Source organism: Varanus komodoensis, unplaced genomic scaffold (genome assembly GCF_004798865.1).
Source record: "Varanus komodoensis strain SLA01 unplaced genomic scaffold, ASM479886v1 scaffold19, whole genome shotgun sequence".
Classification (NCBI taxonomy): domain Eukaryota; kingdom Metazoa; phylum Chordata; class Lepidosauria; order Squamata; family Varanidae; genus Varanus; species Varanus komodoensis.
The window spans coordinates 11,167,789-11,186,123 of record NW_025335550.1 but is presented as its reverse complement, the minus strand read 5'-3'; the positions used below and the strand labels follow the sequence as shown (position 1 = coordinate 11,186,123).

At 55.5% G+C, this 18,335-nt stretch overlaps 1 protein-coding gene across 7 annotated transcripts in view; it reads right to left on the bottom strand.

Annotated features, from left to right (window-relative positions):
* The window catches only part of ZFPM1 (zinc finger protein, FOG family member 1), an 83,684-nt gene that overhangs the window by 64,856 nt on the left and 493 nt on the right, over positions 1-18,335 (bottom strand). The window contains exons 1-3 of one of the 7 annotated variants that reach the window (XM_044427636.1): positions 17,306-17,463; positions 13,191-13,547; positions 9,981-10,120 (exon numbers count right to left, since the gene is read on the bottom strand). The exons of 1 other annotated variant lie outside the window; for it this stretch is intronic. In XM_044427636.1, coding sequence (XP_044283571.1) covers positions 9,981-10,071 — 91 coding nt within the window. In that variant the 5' untranslated portion in view covers positions 10,072-10,120; positions 13,191-13,547; positions 17,306-17,463. Of the gene's footprint in view, positions 1-9,980; positions 10,121-13,190; positions 13,548-16,875; positions 16,949-17,305; positions 17,473-17,493; positions 17,535-18,335 lie in introns of those variants that run through there. 5 more of the 7 variants (XM_044427635.1, XM_044427640.1, XM_044427645.1 and 2 more) reach the window with 5 other exon arrangements.

Genomic DNA, 18,335 nt, shown 5'->3' with positions numbered 1-18,335 from the left:
GCTGCCGTCGTCCCATGAAGCTGCACCCCGGGAGATGCAGGTCCGATAGACGAACGAGACAGATCTCCATACCTGGGACGCATGCATGAATTTGCTCCTAGATGGGGCAGTGAGGGCCAGCGTACGGGTAGCTGGGCACGTCTGCAGAACAGAGTGCTAGCCATGGCTACTGGTCCTCCTGGTTCCGTGCCACCACAGGCTCAGAGGCAGTGCGCTCATCATGACCTGCTGCTGAGGAGGGCGAGCAGAAGGGGCGAATTTGCTCGTCCCACAGCAGCTTGTTGCCGCTGTCAGAACAGGCCGCTGGACTAGATGGAAGCAGCCAGCCCATGCATGTACACACCAAGTTCCTGGTCGTGCGTATATACCAAGCCGGCAGCCACCTCCCTTTCGCTACGTTATGGCATGTTTTTGTCAGCGTTTGTGCCACAACGACCGTATTTTGCACCTTCAGAGGGCTCTTATACACACCAAGCGGTAACAATATCCACACGATCCAAGGTGGCAACGCAGCCAAAGGTGGAAGAGGCAGTGGGGGCGGGGGCGAATCCTTCTGCAAGAAGCATGTGTGTGCTTGCACGCAAACCTTACAGAAGCTTAACAACTTCTGGTTTATTTCTTTTCTCTGCTGCCGCACAGCCAAAACTCTCTGGGGCGGGCGGGAGGGATGAATGTTAGATCTGAACTAAATGAGCCCTGAACCTAGAGAAAGCCGAAAGGAAATCAAAGAGGTTTACAGAGTGCAAAACGGGAAGGAACATTCCACCTGTCCATCCCCAGGAAGAAGAGGGTGAGCTGATGGGACAGATAGTCCTGCAGAACACAAGCCCAGATCAGGAACCCGCGAAGGCCTGGCCTTAAATTGTGCAGAGGCACCATTGGACTATTATCCAGGAAAGGCCTTCTGGTCATCCCCCACCCCCCTGCGACTTTCTTCTGGGCCATCATGACACCTCTCAACTTTTCCAAACTCCAGGATCAGAGCGGGGATGCATGGGGCGGGGGGGGGGCAGCATCCCTGGGGCCCTCCCGCGGTGTCCTCTGCCAACAGCACTGCCAAAAGGAGCCATCACCATGGCGTGGCTGAGGCAGGAGCCCGTCTGGGGAGGGAAGGCAGTGCCCAGGCCGGCTTCTGGGGCAACAGAGAGCCACCCGGAGGGCGGCGGGACTGAGGGGAACGGCGCCCTCGCTCTCTTCCAGGCAAAAGCCACGTGAGCTGGCGAAGGCGAGGTCCGCAAGGGCCACCGGTTCCTCTGGATTTGCTGAAACGTGGTCCGAGCAAGGGGGGGAATGATGCCTGCCCCTGGCACTGTGGAAGCCGGTCAGCTTCTCCCCTCCGTCGCTCTGCTTTCTGCTCCCAGTTTGTGCCTGGAACGAACCCGCCCGTTCCCACAAGGGAACCGGCAACAAAAGCAGCACTGCTCCCAAGGGCCTCATCAGCGGGCCCCTGCTGGGGGGCGGGGGCCTTGGCGAGTGCCCGATCATGCTCACCCTTAACCCCACAGCGAGGTATTCCAATGGGAAGGCAATGTAAGCACACACAGTGCAGGGACAGACTGGGGACCCCTTAAGGCTCAAGGAATGTATCGCGGTCTGAGCGCCGGTGGATCTGCCTAGCAGAGCTAGAGTGAGGCTGGCAAGAACAGCTCCTGAGGTGCTGGGCTTCAAGGATCCTGCCAGCCCAGGCGGACTCCACGGGGGCTGAAGTCCAAAGTGCTGGAGGCGCTCTCTCTGCCACTAGCACACTGCCTGCCCGGGCTGGACGTAGGAGTTGTGGCGAGCTCAGGCAGTCCTTCCTGTGGATCAGTGGCCCCCCCAGGAGAATGGCCACCGGGGGGGCTTCCTGCCTTGCCCAGCAGGCCCGTTTTGAGCGCTGCATCGCCACCCGGAAGCCAGACGCACCGGGGGAGGGGGGGGCAAACAAGCAACACCAATCAATGGACGGACGGCGTTAACCAGCACCAGGAAAGCTAATATTGGAGATACACGTGGCAAAGCAACCTGCCAAATCCGTTTCCAGGAGCTTGTTTGCCTTGTCCACGGCAAAGGGCCTCAGTCCAGAAGAACGAGGCTGACCTGACACACACCCTGGGAAGGAGGTCCCTCCGGGGTAGAGTGGAGGGCTGAAAGCAGGGACTGTGCTCAGGGTGGGGGAGGCGGAAAGACAGGAAGCGCAGCTCTGGGGTATCTCGGATGCTGCCCCCCCCCAGGAGGGCTGCAAATGGCTTATTCCAATAATTTGTGGGTCGCCTGTTGATGGCGGCCATTGAGTGATGCTTGTACTGCGCTAGAAAGCGTCTCGTCCGGACCGCCGGCTCCCAGACCAAGGGAAGTTTCATGCCCCACCAGGCTTTGGGGGCAGCCTGCCCTGACCAGCCTCCGCCCGCTGGTTTATCGGGGGCGTCCATGGAGGTCTGAATTAAGGCCCGTTTTCATCTCAGGGTGGCGTGAGGATAAACGCTCTCGCTTTCATAGTAAGAGACAGGCAGGGCAATATTTAGAGAGATTATAATAACAGGAGATTAATGAATTAGAGAAAAAGCATTTCCTTTCTCTGCGGGCAAATGGGAGATGTCACCAAAGCATGCTGATGTGAGGAGAGAAGAGATAACAGATATTTTGGAGGGGGGAAGAGAAGAGGCATTGGAAGGCCCTTATCTGAAATGACTCAGAAGTACTCCTTAACCCTATTCCAGCCCAAGGTCAACAGTTACATTCCTGACAGTGTTTCGCCCTTTCCAAAACTCCCCTTGCTGGAGAACAATGAAGGCTTCTCCGTCCAAAGAGCCGGGAACCGGAGCCTCATCCTTACAAACAGCAAGCAAGGCAAACGACGGTCCGGGGAGCTGCATGCGGGGCAGGTGGGGAGGAAGCAGTCCCAGGCCAAAGGCAACCGTCGGTGGTCCACTGCAACACCACACACACCTCGCAAAAGCCAGGGTGGGGGGCCTCGGGGGCGGTGACCCTCCCGGCGAGATCCAGCCCTCCGGGACTTTTTAGCCACCCCCTCCCCTCCCTGCCCATCCATCACTTGGGGGTTTTCAGTGGTTGTGGATTCCTGCCCCTGCCACACACACACTCTCGTAAAGGTCGGAAGGCTTCTCCTTCGGCTTCGTTCGCAGCTGTAAAAGCATGAAGGAAACACACACAGGTGTTCCTGCTGTGGCCACACCCCTTTTGCCTTTGGCTCCGCCCACAGGAGTGGGGGAGAGGTGCTCTGGAATTGAACCTGCCAGAAGAGGTCCCCCACCCCTGAAGAAGATTATGCTAAAGGTGCAGGCTGAATGCCTCCGTGGCTTTTTAATGACACATTCAGGACATGTGAGGAGATTTCAGACTCTCGGCTGCTCTGCTCATTCGCTCTGCTCCCCAGGGGAGACCCTCCAAGTGGTACCCAAGACTTCAGAAGCCTCGCATCATGGCTCGGAGAAGGCCTTTGGCATCTTGCTTCCACACTCTGGAACTCCCCGCCACTACCACTTAGACTAGCGCCGACCCGTCGGGGTTGATGGCACGGAGCAAAAAGCATATTTTCCCCAACAAGCGTTCCCAGTAAGGAATGTGTCTTCCGTGCTCTAACAATATGCCATATTTAATTAAGTTCTTATACTGTATTGTTTTTGCACATCCTTTAGGAAATTTTGCTTAGTGTTTCATAAATATCATTAAATAAACAAAAACAGCAAAGGCAGAGTATTTATCTTGGCAAGCGCCACTGATGTTCCAGAAAAAGGAAGGGAAGAGGGCCACATTCGTACATGTGATATTTTGGAAAGGTGCCTGGGGACGGCACCTGCGAGCTGGTGGGAAGGGGCGGAAAGAAACATCCACAAACACCGACCCTAAAAGAAGCGCCTGACTCCCCAGTGATGCAGCTGAAGGGCCAAAATGCTGGACGGCGGCTTGGGAGATCCGGGCTGTCCTTTCCGCTCGGCTATGGCGCTCGCTGCGTGATTTGGGACCAGTCACCAGAAATAACATGGAGAGGAAGATTATGTAACCGGTTGCTTGCAAGAAAAAGGCGGGCTCTGGCTGGGTTGCAGGCAGAAGTGGCAGCTGCGGGAATCGGCACAGGGCTCTGAGCACGGGGAGGGAGGGTCGTGGGTTGGCGTCACTCCTCCTGGCTCAGCCGGGGGGACTGCAGCACATGGCGAGGGCCCAGCTCCGTGGGCCACACACCAGAGCGCCAAAGATGCCCCTCCCCTGATGCACAAGACCTGAACTATTTCAGCCGAAAACTCTCGCTAACCGTAGTTATGCCGTTTGGCTCATGCAGAAGCGGGGTGGAGAGAAAAGCCCAGAGATGGCCGGGCAATCAGCGATCGCCAGGAAAGCAGTGGTCTCCCGGGACCCCCAGGTGGCAACTGGCAGGTCTGGTGCGGGCCACGGGGCAGGACCTCGACCCATGGATGGGCAGGGACTCCGCAGGCTGAGGAACAGGGCTCTCCCAGCCCTCCCTGGGGGCTGAACCTGGGATCGTTTTGTTTTATATTGTTAATGTATAGTATTTTAATTGATTTATTTGTGAGCCGCCCCGAGGCTTCGGCGAATGGGGCGGCATAGAAATTTTCTAAAGAAATAAATAAATCGTTCCCCTGGATCGTTCCCTACAGGCGCCTGGCCCAGCTCCCCATCCACCGGCCCCTGGGGGTGGCTCACTCTCCAACACCCAGGGCCCCCCACCCCAGTTCCATCTCAGGGATATTCGCCTACACGCTAACTTCATTTCCTCTGCTTTATTCCTCGCGGGGCGCCCAGGAAGGAAACGGTTAACATTATCCTTAAAGACAGGACTTAAGATTAGACAGAATTAATGTCAGAAATCACAGGCATATTACAGGTAGACTGATCAGATGCCGCTCAGATCACGCTTAATACCTTTCCCGATAACGCTGCTTGATATCATGTTTTGGGCCTGAGTGATCCGCCACCGTTTTTGAGCAACGAGCAGGGTGATGTTGCAGCAGGTGAGCAGGGAGGCAAATCGGGCTCTGACCCGAACTGTGCACACACGGTGTGCCTGCGCGGAACGTGTTGCTCGCAGCAGGAGGCTGCAGCCCTGAAATTAACTCCCACAGAGTTGAGCTGCAATGAGCACCATTACAAAATACGCAGGTTAATTTAAGATGCAAATTTCCTGCCCAGCGCCCTTCTCCGAACCAGGCCTTGTTTGACGCACAGAAATATTATTTCTGAATGCTGGAATGGTGCGCCACTTCGCATTACGTCGTAGAGGCGTACAAGCGCGACCCCCATTTCTTTGACTCCCCATGCGCTCATAGGATAGCGCAGGAGGACAGGGCACTCGGCACAACCTCTGGATTTAAAACATCCGTTACAAACTGCTTATGGGGATAATTTACCGGAAACTTCTGGACATCACGTGTTCAGCAGATCTGTGCAAATGCATTCAATCCACATTCAGACAGACACACTAATGTTGGTGATTCTGACGGCTTTAAAGCAGCATCAGCTAATCAAGTGTGAACCCCAAGAGCCACTCCTGGGAGGCAGAATTCTCTCCTTCTCCCTGCAAAACGGACCCCTCTGACCCGCCAACTCAAATTCTCAGAAACCTGCCAACTTATTACAGCCACCAGAAAATTTAAACGCAGCTCAGCGTCAAGCCCTCCTCCCCACACTCAAAATGCGCACTGAAAGCAGCGCAGGGGAGGATCCAGCTCTGGACACCCCAATTTTCCCCTCCAGAAAAGCCGAGAGAGAGAAAGAGCGATCAAATTGCCCAGATAAGGATCAAGCCGCCACCTCCTGTGAGTAGAACTTCTCCACAGGGCTGTCTCAAGGCCCTTCATCTTGCCAGGACTCTGTGCAAGAGGGTTATTTTACTCGCTAGGTGGCCAGTGACTCATGCACGGGAGAGGGGACTTGCAGCCTCCTCTGTAAGCCTGTGGACATGCGAAGTCAGCTCAGGCATGGAATCCATCACCCTCAGCTTTTGCATTTAGCTTAGGCTTCTGTATTTAAATACAAGTTGCTAGCCCTCAGGGAGGATCAGCAAGCTTGAAAGCCTGATGAGAATACCTAATGAAATTTTAGGGGAGACGAGGAACCGGGCAGGATTCCCAGCAGGTAGGGCGTGGGATTTTCACTGCATAGAAATTAGGCCAAATGAGTTGCTGAAAGAATATGCAGGTAGTGAGTGATTTATGAACAGCAAATCAGTGTGGGACTCCTGGCTCGCTGCAGCATGCTGGGAACTGTAGTCCAACATGGCTGGAGGGTGCCGGTTTGGGGAAAGCTGCCGCATGCAGTCCAGCCACTGGCCATTTTTCTAAGAGACCCTTCTGTGAGCTTTAAAAGGAACAGCCGGGGAAGTGTGATTCACCCCAGGAAGGTGGCCCTTGGATATCAGCAGCATGGGCCCTGGAGTCCACCCCACAATGCTCCTTTAGGCCAAGAGTGGGTATCCACCGGCTTTTCACAGCTTCCACCGCACCGCAGGAGTCTGAGAAGAGACCAGCACGGCCTGCGCTGGATCCCGGGCTGCTGGTGCCCCACGGCCTGCGGGGCCCTGGGCTGAACGACGGCACACGTGTGCAGAGGCGGCTGCAGAAAAGGCCATGCCAACAAGCTCTTCCAGAAAGGGGCGTGGAAGGGACCGGCTGATCCACGGCCGCTAAGGTGAAGCCTCCATTTACAGAGGCAGGCTACCTCGGAACTGGGATGCGGAGACTTTTGCTTCAGGTGGGCTTTGAGAAGAAGATACTAGCAGGGGCAAGCAGGTGTCTTCAGGGACAGAAGGGTTGGGGGGTAGAAAGGATGTCTCAACAGAAAGTTCAGACTGAAAAAAAACCCCCGAAAACAAATCTAATCCCGGGAGAAATTGAAACGGACAGATCTGTCCATCCAGGCTGAGCTTTCAGTATTTTCTTTTCTTTTCCGTTTTTCTGGAGAGGTTGCTACTGTGCACTCTCAGGGCTGGCGCCTGAAAATTGGTGAGTTAGTTCTCTGCAGTGGATGGCACTTTTGGGGTAATCCCAGAAACTTCTGGACCAAAGCAGCCCCTTCAAAAGCACCCCAGCCAAGGGGAAGGTGAAAGAGTCATGTTCTTTCCCCCTCCCCTTTCTAGGAGGCCCTACGCAACTGGCTCATGACGACGGAAATTGTTGAGGACTAGTAACTTATATGGACTTCTTTATGAAACTAAAGCTCAGGGTCTGATAAAAGGCAACTAATCTTATCTTATAAAATGTCTCATGCCAAGTGGGTCCACAGATTCCTTGCCAGGAGCCAATGGGGAACATGGAAAATGCAAGGATGAACTTGCACCAAGCAGAAAGAGACGGCAGAAATTGCAGCTCACAAAGCTAAAAATAGATGCCAGCCTGAGTCCTGCAGCAACTAGCCCCCCTCCCCCCCCCCCATTCATCCTGCTCACATGCTCTTTGATCAGTGCATTGGACACAAGCACATTCATGGCCAGGGAACCAAAAAACATTGCCTGGGTAAAATCAGAGGCCAAGCATTTAAGACTCAGCTACGTACTGGGAGTTGGGGGGACGCCACGTCCAGCTCACACAGAGCGCTAGAATGCAAAAAAGCAGTGCTCAGGTGTCGTAGCTGCATTTTAACAGCTACTCTGGGCATGCGCAAAGTGCATTCCCTTGCCACAAAGGCAGCACAGTAGGCAGCCCCACTTGGGGAGTTCAGGGGAGGCCTTGAGGGAGGGCCTTGCCCAGAAAAAGCAGCCGGCTGTCCGAGCTTTGCTCACCCCTGCACCAAACACCGCTTTCCTGGCTGCTCAGGTCCCGGTGCTCCTCCTGGCCAGCTTGCTCCCGGAAGGCTCCATCTTCGAGATGCAAGCCGGCAAACTGACCCACCCTGGCCCGGCCTCTGTGCCCCACAAAGAGAAGTACGTGCCGTGTCATTCCCTGGGAAGGGTTCTGTGGGCTTCTCTCCTCCGGGGATCGTGGCCCAAACAGGAGCAGTCCTTGCGGCACATCCAGGGAGTGTCCAAGCTCAGGTACGACGGACGTGGCGGGCCACCTCCTCGCCATGAGGACTGGCCCAATGCACCGCATGACCCGAGCTGGAACTGCCCATGGTGCTGCTCGCCCCGCGAGGAAGATGCTCCGCGGCCCTTCCTGGGGTGCCTCATGCAGGTTTATTGATTGCTTTAATCTTTATTGACTTCTCTAACACTGAACCTTCTGAAATTTCCAAGCTGTTGACATCCAACATCCATCAGTGTTATTATTCCCTTACATTTATATCCCACTGTTTTCCTCAAGCAGCTTCTATAGCTCCATTCTCTCTTCAAAACAACAGCCCTGTGAGGTAGGCTAGGCTGGGAGAAAGTGCCGGGGCCAAAGTCACCCAGTGAACTCCAGGGCTGAGCATGGACTGGAATCCAGATCCCCCCAGTCGCCCGTCCAAGACTTTCAGCCTCGCTGCCACACACCAGAATTGCAGAAATCTGGGCTTCGCGGCACTTGCACCTCTCTGCTATTCCGTTCATATCTTGCCCTTTCTCTCTTGCAGGCCTCGCCTTGCGTGATCTTCCTTCTTCTCAATTTATCCTCACAACGGCCCTGTGAGGTAGGAGAGGCTGAGAGCCAGGACTGTCCCAATGGGACAGTGGGCCTCACGGCTGAGTGTGGACCAAACTCAGGGGCTCCCAAACCACGGAAAACACAGCACAGAAACACGATTAACCGAAAACTACATTAACACATTGCACGAGAACAACCCTAGCACAGAGCAATGCCGTCAGGTTGTTTCCAGTGGTCGTCTTACCTAGAGTAGACCCACTGAACTGAACTGAACTGAACTTCAGCTAAACTAGTGCTGGCTATAACCCTGAAATCAGGTCAAGATGAAGGAAAGTCCTCGTAAGCAGATGCTTCTTCTAGAAGCTCACCAAACTTTCCGCCCCCTGAACCACACGTGGGAGTGTTCCAGAGGGCGGGTGCCACTGCCGAGAAGGCCCTGCCTGCTCATGTGCTTGTGGGACTACCAAGAAGCCTCCTCAGAGGATCTCGGGGCTCGACTGGGTGCACAGAGGGGAAGGCAGCCTGCTAGGAGTCAAGTCCCGGGTAATTCAGGGCTTCGGATGTCATCAACTGAATGTCTGCGACAAGAGCAAACCTTTGAACAGGGGGTGACGAGTGCGTTGCCGGTGCTGTGTGCGCATCCCACCTGCTGCATCCCCAGACCTTGAGCGAGGACAGGAGGCACCTGCAGGAAGCCCCAGGTCCACCTCCAAGACTGTTGATCCCGAACCGTTCGATGCAGCGGTGCCACCGAATTCAGCGGGTCTCCTTGAGGAGCCCTGCACAGGCTGGTGTACGACCCTGGACGACCCAGCCGGTGGCTCCCACCAGCCTGGGTGGAGCAGGACCACCCTTAGTGGGGAGCTGCAGGTATCCCTCACCTGGCTGGCCCCGCTTTTCTCAGTCTCTGCTACATATCACACACCTCGCTAGGTTAGGATCATTCTGTCGGGAGGGCCCCTGCCCCTGCAAAGCCCGGACCCAGCATTTTGGCTTCTGCATGGAGCTAAGAGGGGGGTAAAGGAAAAATCCCGGAGGCTCCTGGGACAGCGCCAGGTAGTGCAGAAAACTGGCCAGACCAAGCCTGGGAGCTGGGAGAAAGCACATGGCTGGGTGGGGACCCTCAGGGGACGCCGTGGGTCACAGACCGGGGGTCCCCATCTCCAGGTGCTGAATCAGAAAATGGCTCCAGTCCCTGCTCGATCATACATGACTTGCTGGGTGGCCAACGGAAGCTTGCTGTATGCCCCCCCGGCCTCGCTCGCACGAGGAAGACACGAGGCCCTCGGAGGGTGAGAGACAGAGAGAAGCGGGGCTGCTTCCCTTCGGTGGCCGGAGGAGAAATTTGGGCGGCCACCTTATGTCATCTCCTGGCATCCTGCCCTCCATGGGTAGCCTTTCCACTTTAAGGTACAATTCTGTGTGTCTCCGTCTCTTTGCTACTGTGCGTAGGATCGCACCCGTCACCTGCAGGCGTCGTCTCGCCACCTCCAAGCCTTCCTGGCATGCGATTTTTGGAGTCCTTCCACACTGGCAAGTGGAAGCAACGCGAGGGCATGGAGGAGAAAGCCCACGACAGATTTCAGGATCACAGGGTGGGAGAGAAACTGGGGAGAGGAAAAGAAGGAGGCTTGTTCACCTGAAAGAGCCTGCAGAAGCTGGATCGTTTATCCTTCCCTGACGGCATCCCCTCCAAATGTTTGGACTGCCAATGCCCAGCAGCCCCAGCATGGCAGGTGGTGAGGAACGGTAGTCCAAAACATTTGGAGAGCTAGTCTTGGCCACTTGCCCGGTGCTCCCAAGTCCAAAGGTAGAGACTCTCCCATGCAATGCTCCCTCCAGGTTTCTGAAGTCCACCTGAGCAGAACAAAAGCCCCGTGGCTCCAGCCAAGGGTCCGTCCAGGCCAGGCCTCCATTCACAGGTGGCAAACCAGCTGCCCACAGGATCCCTCCAGCGGGACGGGTGCAAGGCCTCCACTTGCCCAAGCTCCTCAGCAACTGAGCCCTTCGGCAAGCGCCCCCGCGGCCCCCGCCCTCAAGGAACCTCCGCTCCCCAGCTGCTCCTCTCCCATCATGGATGCCTCTTGCTTGCTAGAAGCCAAATACTGGGGAGCAGAGAAACGGGGTGCCACCACCGCTGCTCCTCCTCCCCACCTCGGTTCTCTGGGCCAGCGAAAGGGGCAGGCTGGCGAGCAAGCTGCAAGTCAGGGGGCTCTCCCTGGGGACGGGAAGGGGCCACGGCAGGTGCCCAGTCAGGCCTTCCCTCGGCGCCCCGGTGCAGGGCACAGCCAACCTGTAGCAGCAGCAGCTCAAATCAATACAGCACAAAGTCAAACCTGAGCGAGAAACCGCCTCCCACGTTAGCAAACCGACACCGCTGCTGAACCACAGTTCAGGGAATATCCACGTGGCTCAAGGCTTGCCTTTTGAGTTTATTAAAAAGACATATTTGCTACACTTAGCAGAACGGCAGATAGGAATCGAAAACCTTTGAACGAAGCAACATCTGGGGCTGATAAACAGACCCAGAAGAGAAATGGAGCTTAACAAGAAAAAAAGAAAAAGAAAAAGAATTATATATATTACAGAAGGCGTGTGGGGAAGGGCCCAACCTCTCCCCCATCTCAATCAGATAATTAAAATGCCTTCATTAATCACATTTGCAATGGAACAAATCGTTGGAGCCCTCTTGCCTCTCCTTTCCAGGGTCTGTTATTGGAGTAGGCGAATCCTGCTGCAAGTCTGTTTAGCAGAGATAAGGAAGCCGTTATCTGACTTGGCAATCTTTATCAGAGGAGAGATCGAGTCCTCTGTTTATCAGCTGCCCAGATCTGCTTCAGCAGAAAGCAAAACGGAAAAGAGGGAGGGGGCCTAGGAGGAAAACTCCGGCAAAACTTCATCAATTTTTTTCCTCCGCTTTGTGCTCCTCCGCACTTTTGTTTTCGGGTCTTCTCGCGGTGGGCGCTCCGTGCGGCCCAATCGGGCCGATCAATCTGCAGCCTTTATCTCCCCTCCCGATCCAAAGAGCCCGGCTGGGGATGCATGGACGGGGGACACACACACCCGGCTGCCAGAAGGTTTGATCACTCCCCATGTGGCTGCACTCCCCTGTTTGAAGTTAATAAATGTAACCAGCTATCGCAGCCAAGGATCAGCTCCCTGCCTCTCTCTTTCTTTCTTTTTATTATCAGCTGTCCACATCTATCAAACAGCAGAACAAAAGAGACACCAGAGGAGGAGGTGTGTGCACGCACACACACACACACACACACGCGGGCGCGCGGAGAAAACAAATACTGCCAGATGCACCGTGATGTTGCTATATAAGATTGTCACAAAAAGAAATGGGATGAAAACTTGACGAGAGGGAGAATAAAGGGATGAGGGCATTAAAAAAAAGGAAGAGAGCCTTCATTTTTAAGGTTGCGATTTTCTGAGTGACTTGCGGCTGCCTTCCTAAATTAAATACGAACCTAGCTAACGGTCTGCCAAAGCAGGAGCTTTGGAGGATTCAAGCCACGGAAGGGCTGCAGGGCTGAATGCACTGATTCCCCTTATCCAAGTCGCCATCAGCTCCCGGTTGGGGCCTTTAATGCCTTAACTCCGCATCGCATCTAAGTTTCAACCAGAAAGAAGAGGAATGAAAGCGAGACACACGTGCTTAGGACCGGCCTTTGAAAGCTCCTAATAGCGGAGCAATTACCAGCCAGGCCTCCACGGGGTGCGAGCGGGCGGGCGGGCGGGCGGAGGGCAGGAGGCGGCCAGGCCTGCGTGCAGCCCAGCTCGGCCGGGAGACGGGGCTTTTGAGAAAGGCCGGAGGGGCCCGGGCACAACCCGGCGATGATCCCCTCCGACGCCTTCCCTTGCCCACGGCGAACGCTTCACGGGCTCCCCCCCGTCAGGGACCCCGGCCGCTCCGCATCACAGGCTGAAGGCAGGGTGGGCAGTCGGCGGCAGCACCCAGGCGAATTCTGGAGCGGGTTCAGCTCTTCCTGCAGCCCCCAGGGTAGCCAGTGCCAAGGAGGATGGGGTTTATTGCCCATAGGGAAGGCTGGAGTCGCACTGTGGTATAACAGGAGTTGTGGACCACAGGAGATCCCAGAAAAGGACCGGGCGCGGCATCCCGCTCTATTGTACATTCTCCAGCCCTGACCAGGGAAGGCCTTCCGAGAAGGTGTTTCCCTTCCCTGCCCTGCCCTGCCCTTCCGGCCACTATCTGCGCCATGCTTGCAGCCCAGCCCTTCTGAGAGGGCCACAATTCCCATCAGCCCTGGCCTTCCTCAACCACAGCGACGGCTGCGGCGGCTCAGCAACTTCTGGAGGGAGGCTGTGCACCCCCCTTGGACTCATGCCGTCCTCCCTCGAGAAATTATCGCAGGGCGGGTGTTTGGAGACGCCTCTGAGAATGACAGATCTGGGCCACTTCGGGTCAGGGCAGCTAGAAGGACTTCGGTGTACCAGCTCCAACCACGATGGGACAACCTGGATCTATTTCTGATCCACTGATCCACTGCGCCCTGCACTGGAGGAGACAGACGCAAAAGGAGGGGAGCCGGTGAATTCTCCTGGCTCTTCCAGCGGCCCTTAACTTATGGAAAGGCACCTAAAAACAGACCCAAAAAATACGTCAGAAGATGGCTGGAAGGTGCCAACTGGCACGAATGCGCCTGAACTTACATAGCATCAAATGGTTTAGGGCTTCAAAGTCTGAAACGAGCGAAATTCAACTGGTTCAAAATCCACGCACGAGAGAAGTCGAGGGGCGGCGCTCTGAACAAGCTGAGATTTCCAGGTCATGTTCAAAGGCAGCCCCACCTAGAGAGAATTACAGCTGTCCAGACCAAGCCAAATCTGTTCTTGCCCCAGGAGGGTCACCATGCAGAGCTGATAAAAGGAACTCTTTGTGGGAAGGCAGCAAAATCGATTCCTCCTTCTAGAGAAGCAGCCCCAGTCGTGAGGTGGAATTGAAACTTTTCCGGAAAAACATCCAGCGTATTTTTTTCCTCATGCAGCATTCCCTTTTACAGGCGTTCACTAGCAAAAATGAAAGGAACTGAACTGTAAATATAATACTAGATAAGATGGGCAGTTTCAAAATAGAAATTAATGCTCCTTGGGTAAGTCACCGATTTAGTGCAAAATAGAATGTTTACATCACTTCAAGTGAGCTTTCAATATTTTTCCTCAGATATTTCAGGTCAAATATTTATCCTGTGTTAAGAAAAAGATGAACAGGGGCTACTGTCCTGCATTACTTGCTAATCACAAATAAACAAGCCACTTACAGCTCACCTTTCATTGCTGGCTAAGGCCAGTGGGAGCTGTAGGCCCAAATACGTAAATGATCCGAGGCTGCCCAACCATAGGAAAGAATTCCAAGACAAGCGGCAACATTTCCAATGCAAATTGCCCTGAGCAAACTACCTTGGGTGCTGATGGACATTATTTCCTGGAAAATGGTCCTGTTTAAAATTTTCCAGACAACCTGCATCAGTATCTTCTGCTATAAATACCACCTCTGGTTTAGCCACCTCTGCAAATCTGCAGTTGTGAGGATTATGCAGCAGCGGTGTTAAGTTGCATATTCACTGCCAAGAAGATGGGCCCAAAAGCAGAGCCCGTGTGGGGAGGGCCTTGTGGGGAGGGCCTCTTGCGCATCACCCACTTGGGCAGGAAAGAGCGGGGAAAGAATGGAGGATGCCGAGCAAGACGCACACCCGCACAGACAAGGCCTGGGAAGCACCCGCGTCCACACACACGCAGCGAAATGTCCCCCGGCCCCCGATTTTCATCCTTTTGCTCTCTGCCAACGGCAGACTTTCTCTTCCTCCTGGGGGCATCCATGCTTTCCACTTATCGGTCCTCACCTCAAGCACTGGGTGGAGGAAGAAGGGACCTCCAGCCAAGGAGCAAACTCAGAGTCAGCAGATATGAATCAAGAGGACGGAGATGATCTGACATCTGCTTCACAAAGCAACAACACATCAGACCAGCCAACTGGGTAGGAGACTCTCGACTCAAGCACACTCCCCTCCGAGAAAGCAAAACAACGAAAAGAGCCTTTTTTGTTTTTAAGAGAATGAATGCCCACGTATTCGCAGCCCCGTGCACTCCGAGTGCCACCGACATGCCAACAAACCCCGGCACACAGATGGGCTTCAGCTCTTCCATCTTAAACCCCATTCATCAGTTTTGGCCATCTCGATCTGGCCTCGGATCAACTTTCCTCGCTTTATCATCCCTTCATATCTCGCAGAAAGCAGGAAAGGAAGCAGCCGGGAGCCAGCCAGCCAGCCAGCCAGCCAGCCAGCCAGCCGCTTTCAAGTGCAAGGCAGCCCCTAATGTATTCGCCGAGCTGCCCAGCCCCGCAAACGGTCCCATCCGTCTTCCCGTCACCTTTGGCTCCTTATTAAGCGGAGGACACTGCACGGGGATGACAAGCAACGAGCTGGAAATGAATGCACAACAGACGCGCACAGAGACCTAACAACTCCCGGCAAGACAAAACAGGGTGGAAAGTTGAAAGGGGGGAAGCGGGGAGGAAGACGGCACCATGCAGACCAAGCGCACCTCTGGTACGGTGGACGCCGTGTGATGCCGGCCACAAGGGGGGGGGGCTTACGAGGCAAAAGCCCTTGGCCTGCCATCCCTGCCCCGCCCCCCGGCCAAGCCGGAGGACGATGGGGCCTGCTGTCCGCTCAGTCCCCCTGCTCCAGGGACCCCTTATTTTGAAAGGGCCGCATGCCCAGCTCCAGATAAGCTGTGCACCGATTCACACACACACACAAATGACTTCCTGGCACAGGGTGGAGGTGCTTCTGCAGGGAGCGTGCTGCACAGATGCAACCGGCTGCCCAGCCGCTCGCGAGCTTCCCCCGCCTGCTGTGCAGGAATCGCTCCGGCGGTGAGCCCAGCCTGGCTGCAAACGGGCCTACGGCAGAGGTGGGCACAAGGCAATCTCCAGATGTTGCTGGCTTCAGCTCCCGGCTGCAGGAGCAGCAGGCAAGAACGCAGGGAGCTGCAGTCCAAAGCGCCTCAAGATCGACTCCCAGCCCACTGCAGCCTCCCTTTCATTGCTCCCAATACCCAGACCCTGGGAGTAAAAGGTGCCCTCTTCACACGCCTAAGGACACCCACCTCACCGGTGCCACGGCTGAACCTGAGAGAACCGAAATGAATCTGGGGCCTAAGCCTTGAGTCACACACGCCATGAGAAAGGACGCGTGGGGTTTCTCCTGGCCACTATTGGTGGAACCCGGCCAAATCAACCCTCCGTGCCATGCGAAAAACCGGGGAATGTACACACACACACACACACACACACACAGAGACTCCCAGCAGGTTTTCCTGCTGTTATCATTTTATTTATTCAAGAACAGACATCTGGAATCACAGAGCTCAGCTACATGGCTCTGAGAATCAGCTGAGGGCAGGAAGGGGGCTCCCCAACCCCCTCCCCGGGGGGGGGGGCAGCCAATTTCAAGTGCAGAAAGTTCGAGAAAAAGTTGGATGCCAAGACAAGTGAATGGAAAGGCGAGCAGCTGCTGGAAGGGGAGAGAAAGAACTTTCATCTAATTTTTCACCCAAAAAAAGTTTCCCTTGGCCTTATCAGTAGAAAAAGATCACCTCAAGCAAGCAAACAGGTAGTTGCAGCTTCGTAAAGCAATTATTTTCAAGAAAAGATAAAACATGATTATCACATGGGGGCCAGTCTTGCTATCCGTACATCTCGCTCCGCCTTATCAGTGGCTGAGATCAGTTCAGGAAGGAAAGGAGAGAGCACACAAAAAGCGGCCAAACCTGCCCGTGGAAAAGTTCCAGCAGTTGATATAAAATCCCCCCCCCAGTCCTTCCCCCTCCATGTACGCAGCACAGCAACAAGCGTATCCATGCTGCCAGGGCTGAAATCGAGTCCCTCTTTGCTCCATCTGTCTGGGATCCCTCTGCAGCGACAGAATAATTTCATCACACGGTTCTATTATCAGCCAGAAAGGGTCTAATCTTACTGTATTGAGAGACTGTTCTCAAGGCTTCCCAAAACTTATTTGGGCTAGGAAAAGATGCGGAGCGGAAGAATCTGGCAGGGCAAGGTGACTAAACACAGGATATTTGTAGGAGGGGAATCAAACGTACAACCTTGAAATGCACAATTTGGCAAAAGAGCAAGATCTATGAGGTAACACAGAAGCATTTCCATTTTAAAAAAAATCAGCCCCAAGACAACCTGGAATCATTTCCCTCATTTCAGACACAGGGGCGATTGCCAAGAATTTACCCAGCAGGACATACAAATTAGGAAAAATATCCTCCATTGGTCTGACAGGAGCCTATGCAAGCTTTCAAGTTTCACAGCATTCTTTACCTGGTGGGATGGAAAGGGAGCAAAATAAGCCACCGCCGGAATATTTCCAAGGAACGTTTCCGCAAACGCACTGACCCACCAGTCTGAACGCCCGGCCAGCACCTTCAGCCTGGGCAACTGTTGCCAGCACACCGCCGAACACGAAAACTCCTCCCCTCAATGGCCAGTTTTCAAGCAGCACCTCACTCTGAGACAACCACCGGCATGTTCTTTGACGGCGCATTGCACAGAGAGGCTGTGCAAACACAACAACGGGGAACCCGGCACATTAAAGTTATAGATGCCTGCGCAGATTACGTGCGATTACATAAGAACCCCGCTTGCCTGATGAAGAGTGCTGTGAAACCTTTTGCTCTACACCCACTCGGTTGCGCATGATATAATCACACTTCCTCTTCGGTTTTACTCCTTCAGAGACACCAGCACTTACCAGAGCGTGTCAGAAAGGCACTCTGCAGATGTGCAGGAACACTCGTATTGGCACCCCACCGAATGTCTCGGGCCTCAGGAGGCTCCGATGTGGCGGCTGGATCGGGCCCCGAGCGCTCCGCTCTCTCCTCCCCGAGACCCCCCTCAGCCCCACTCTCGCCCCGCTTGCAAAAGTCGCTCAAGACGTACCTTCCCTAATGCATGAGATGGGAGTGAGTCAAGCGCGAGATAAGATCGCAATTTCAGCCCGTCCCGACAGGGCGATCGTATCAGTGCGGGACTCGCAGAAAGGAATATTTTAAAAGCGCCTATCTCGGCTCTCATCGGGTGGCTCTATCGCTCCGCCGATCTCGCCGGGGAAGGAGGCGAGGGGCGGGGAGGCGGCGAGGGGAAGGCCGGCGGCGCCGGCGCCCCCCTCCCGGCACAGGCCGGGGAAAGTCGCCCCCCAGCTTCCGCCGCCGAGCCAACCGGCCCGCCTCGCCCAGTCGTCTGGCCTGCGGGCCGCAGCTCTCGGCCATCCCGCGGGGGGCACTGCCGGGGGGGGGGCAGAGGCTTCCCCCCGTTCCTTGCCCAGGCCAGCTGTCAGAGGCTCGCCCTCCCGCCCGGCCGCCCCGCGAGCTGCGGTCCCACGAGGGTGCAAGGCAAGGCGCTCCGAGGGAAGCCGGCCGGTGAAGCGGGGCGGCGGGACCGACAAGAACTCACCCCCCCCCGGGCGGCCGCGCAGCTGGAGCGGCAGAGGGAGCCTCCGCGGGGCACCCGAGCCCCGAGCCCGGCTTGGCAGAGGGGCGATGGGGGGTGGGCGGGCGGAGGAGGGAGAAAGGCCACGATCCAGAGCTTGCGCTGCAGCCGGGCCAGGCAAGCCCACCCGGAGCCGTCGCAAAAGTCGAGGTTCAAAGTGTGTGCGCGGGGGAGGGGGTGTCGCGGGTATCTGGCCCCGAGATCAAAGGGTCGGGGGCCAAGTTTGCCCCCGGCCCGCTGTCTCTCGGCACCCCTCGCTCTCTTCAAGCCCGGCCGGGAAATTGGGGGGGGGG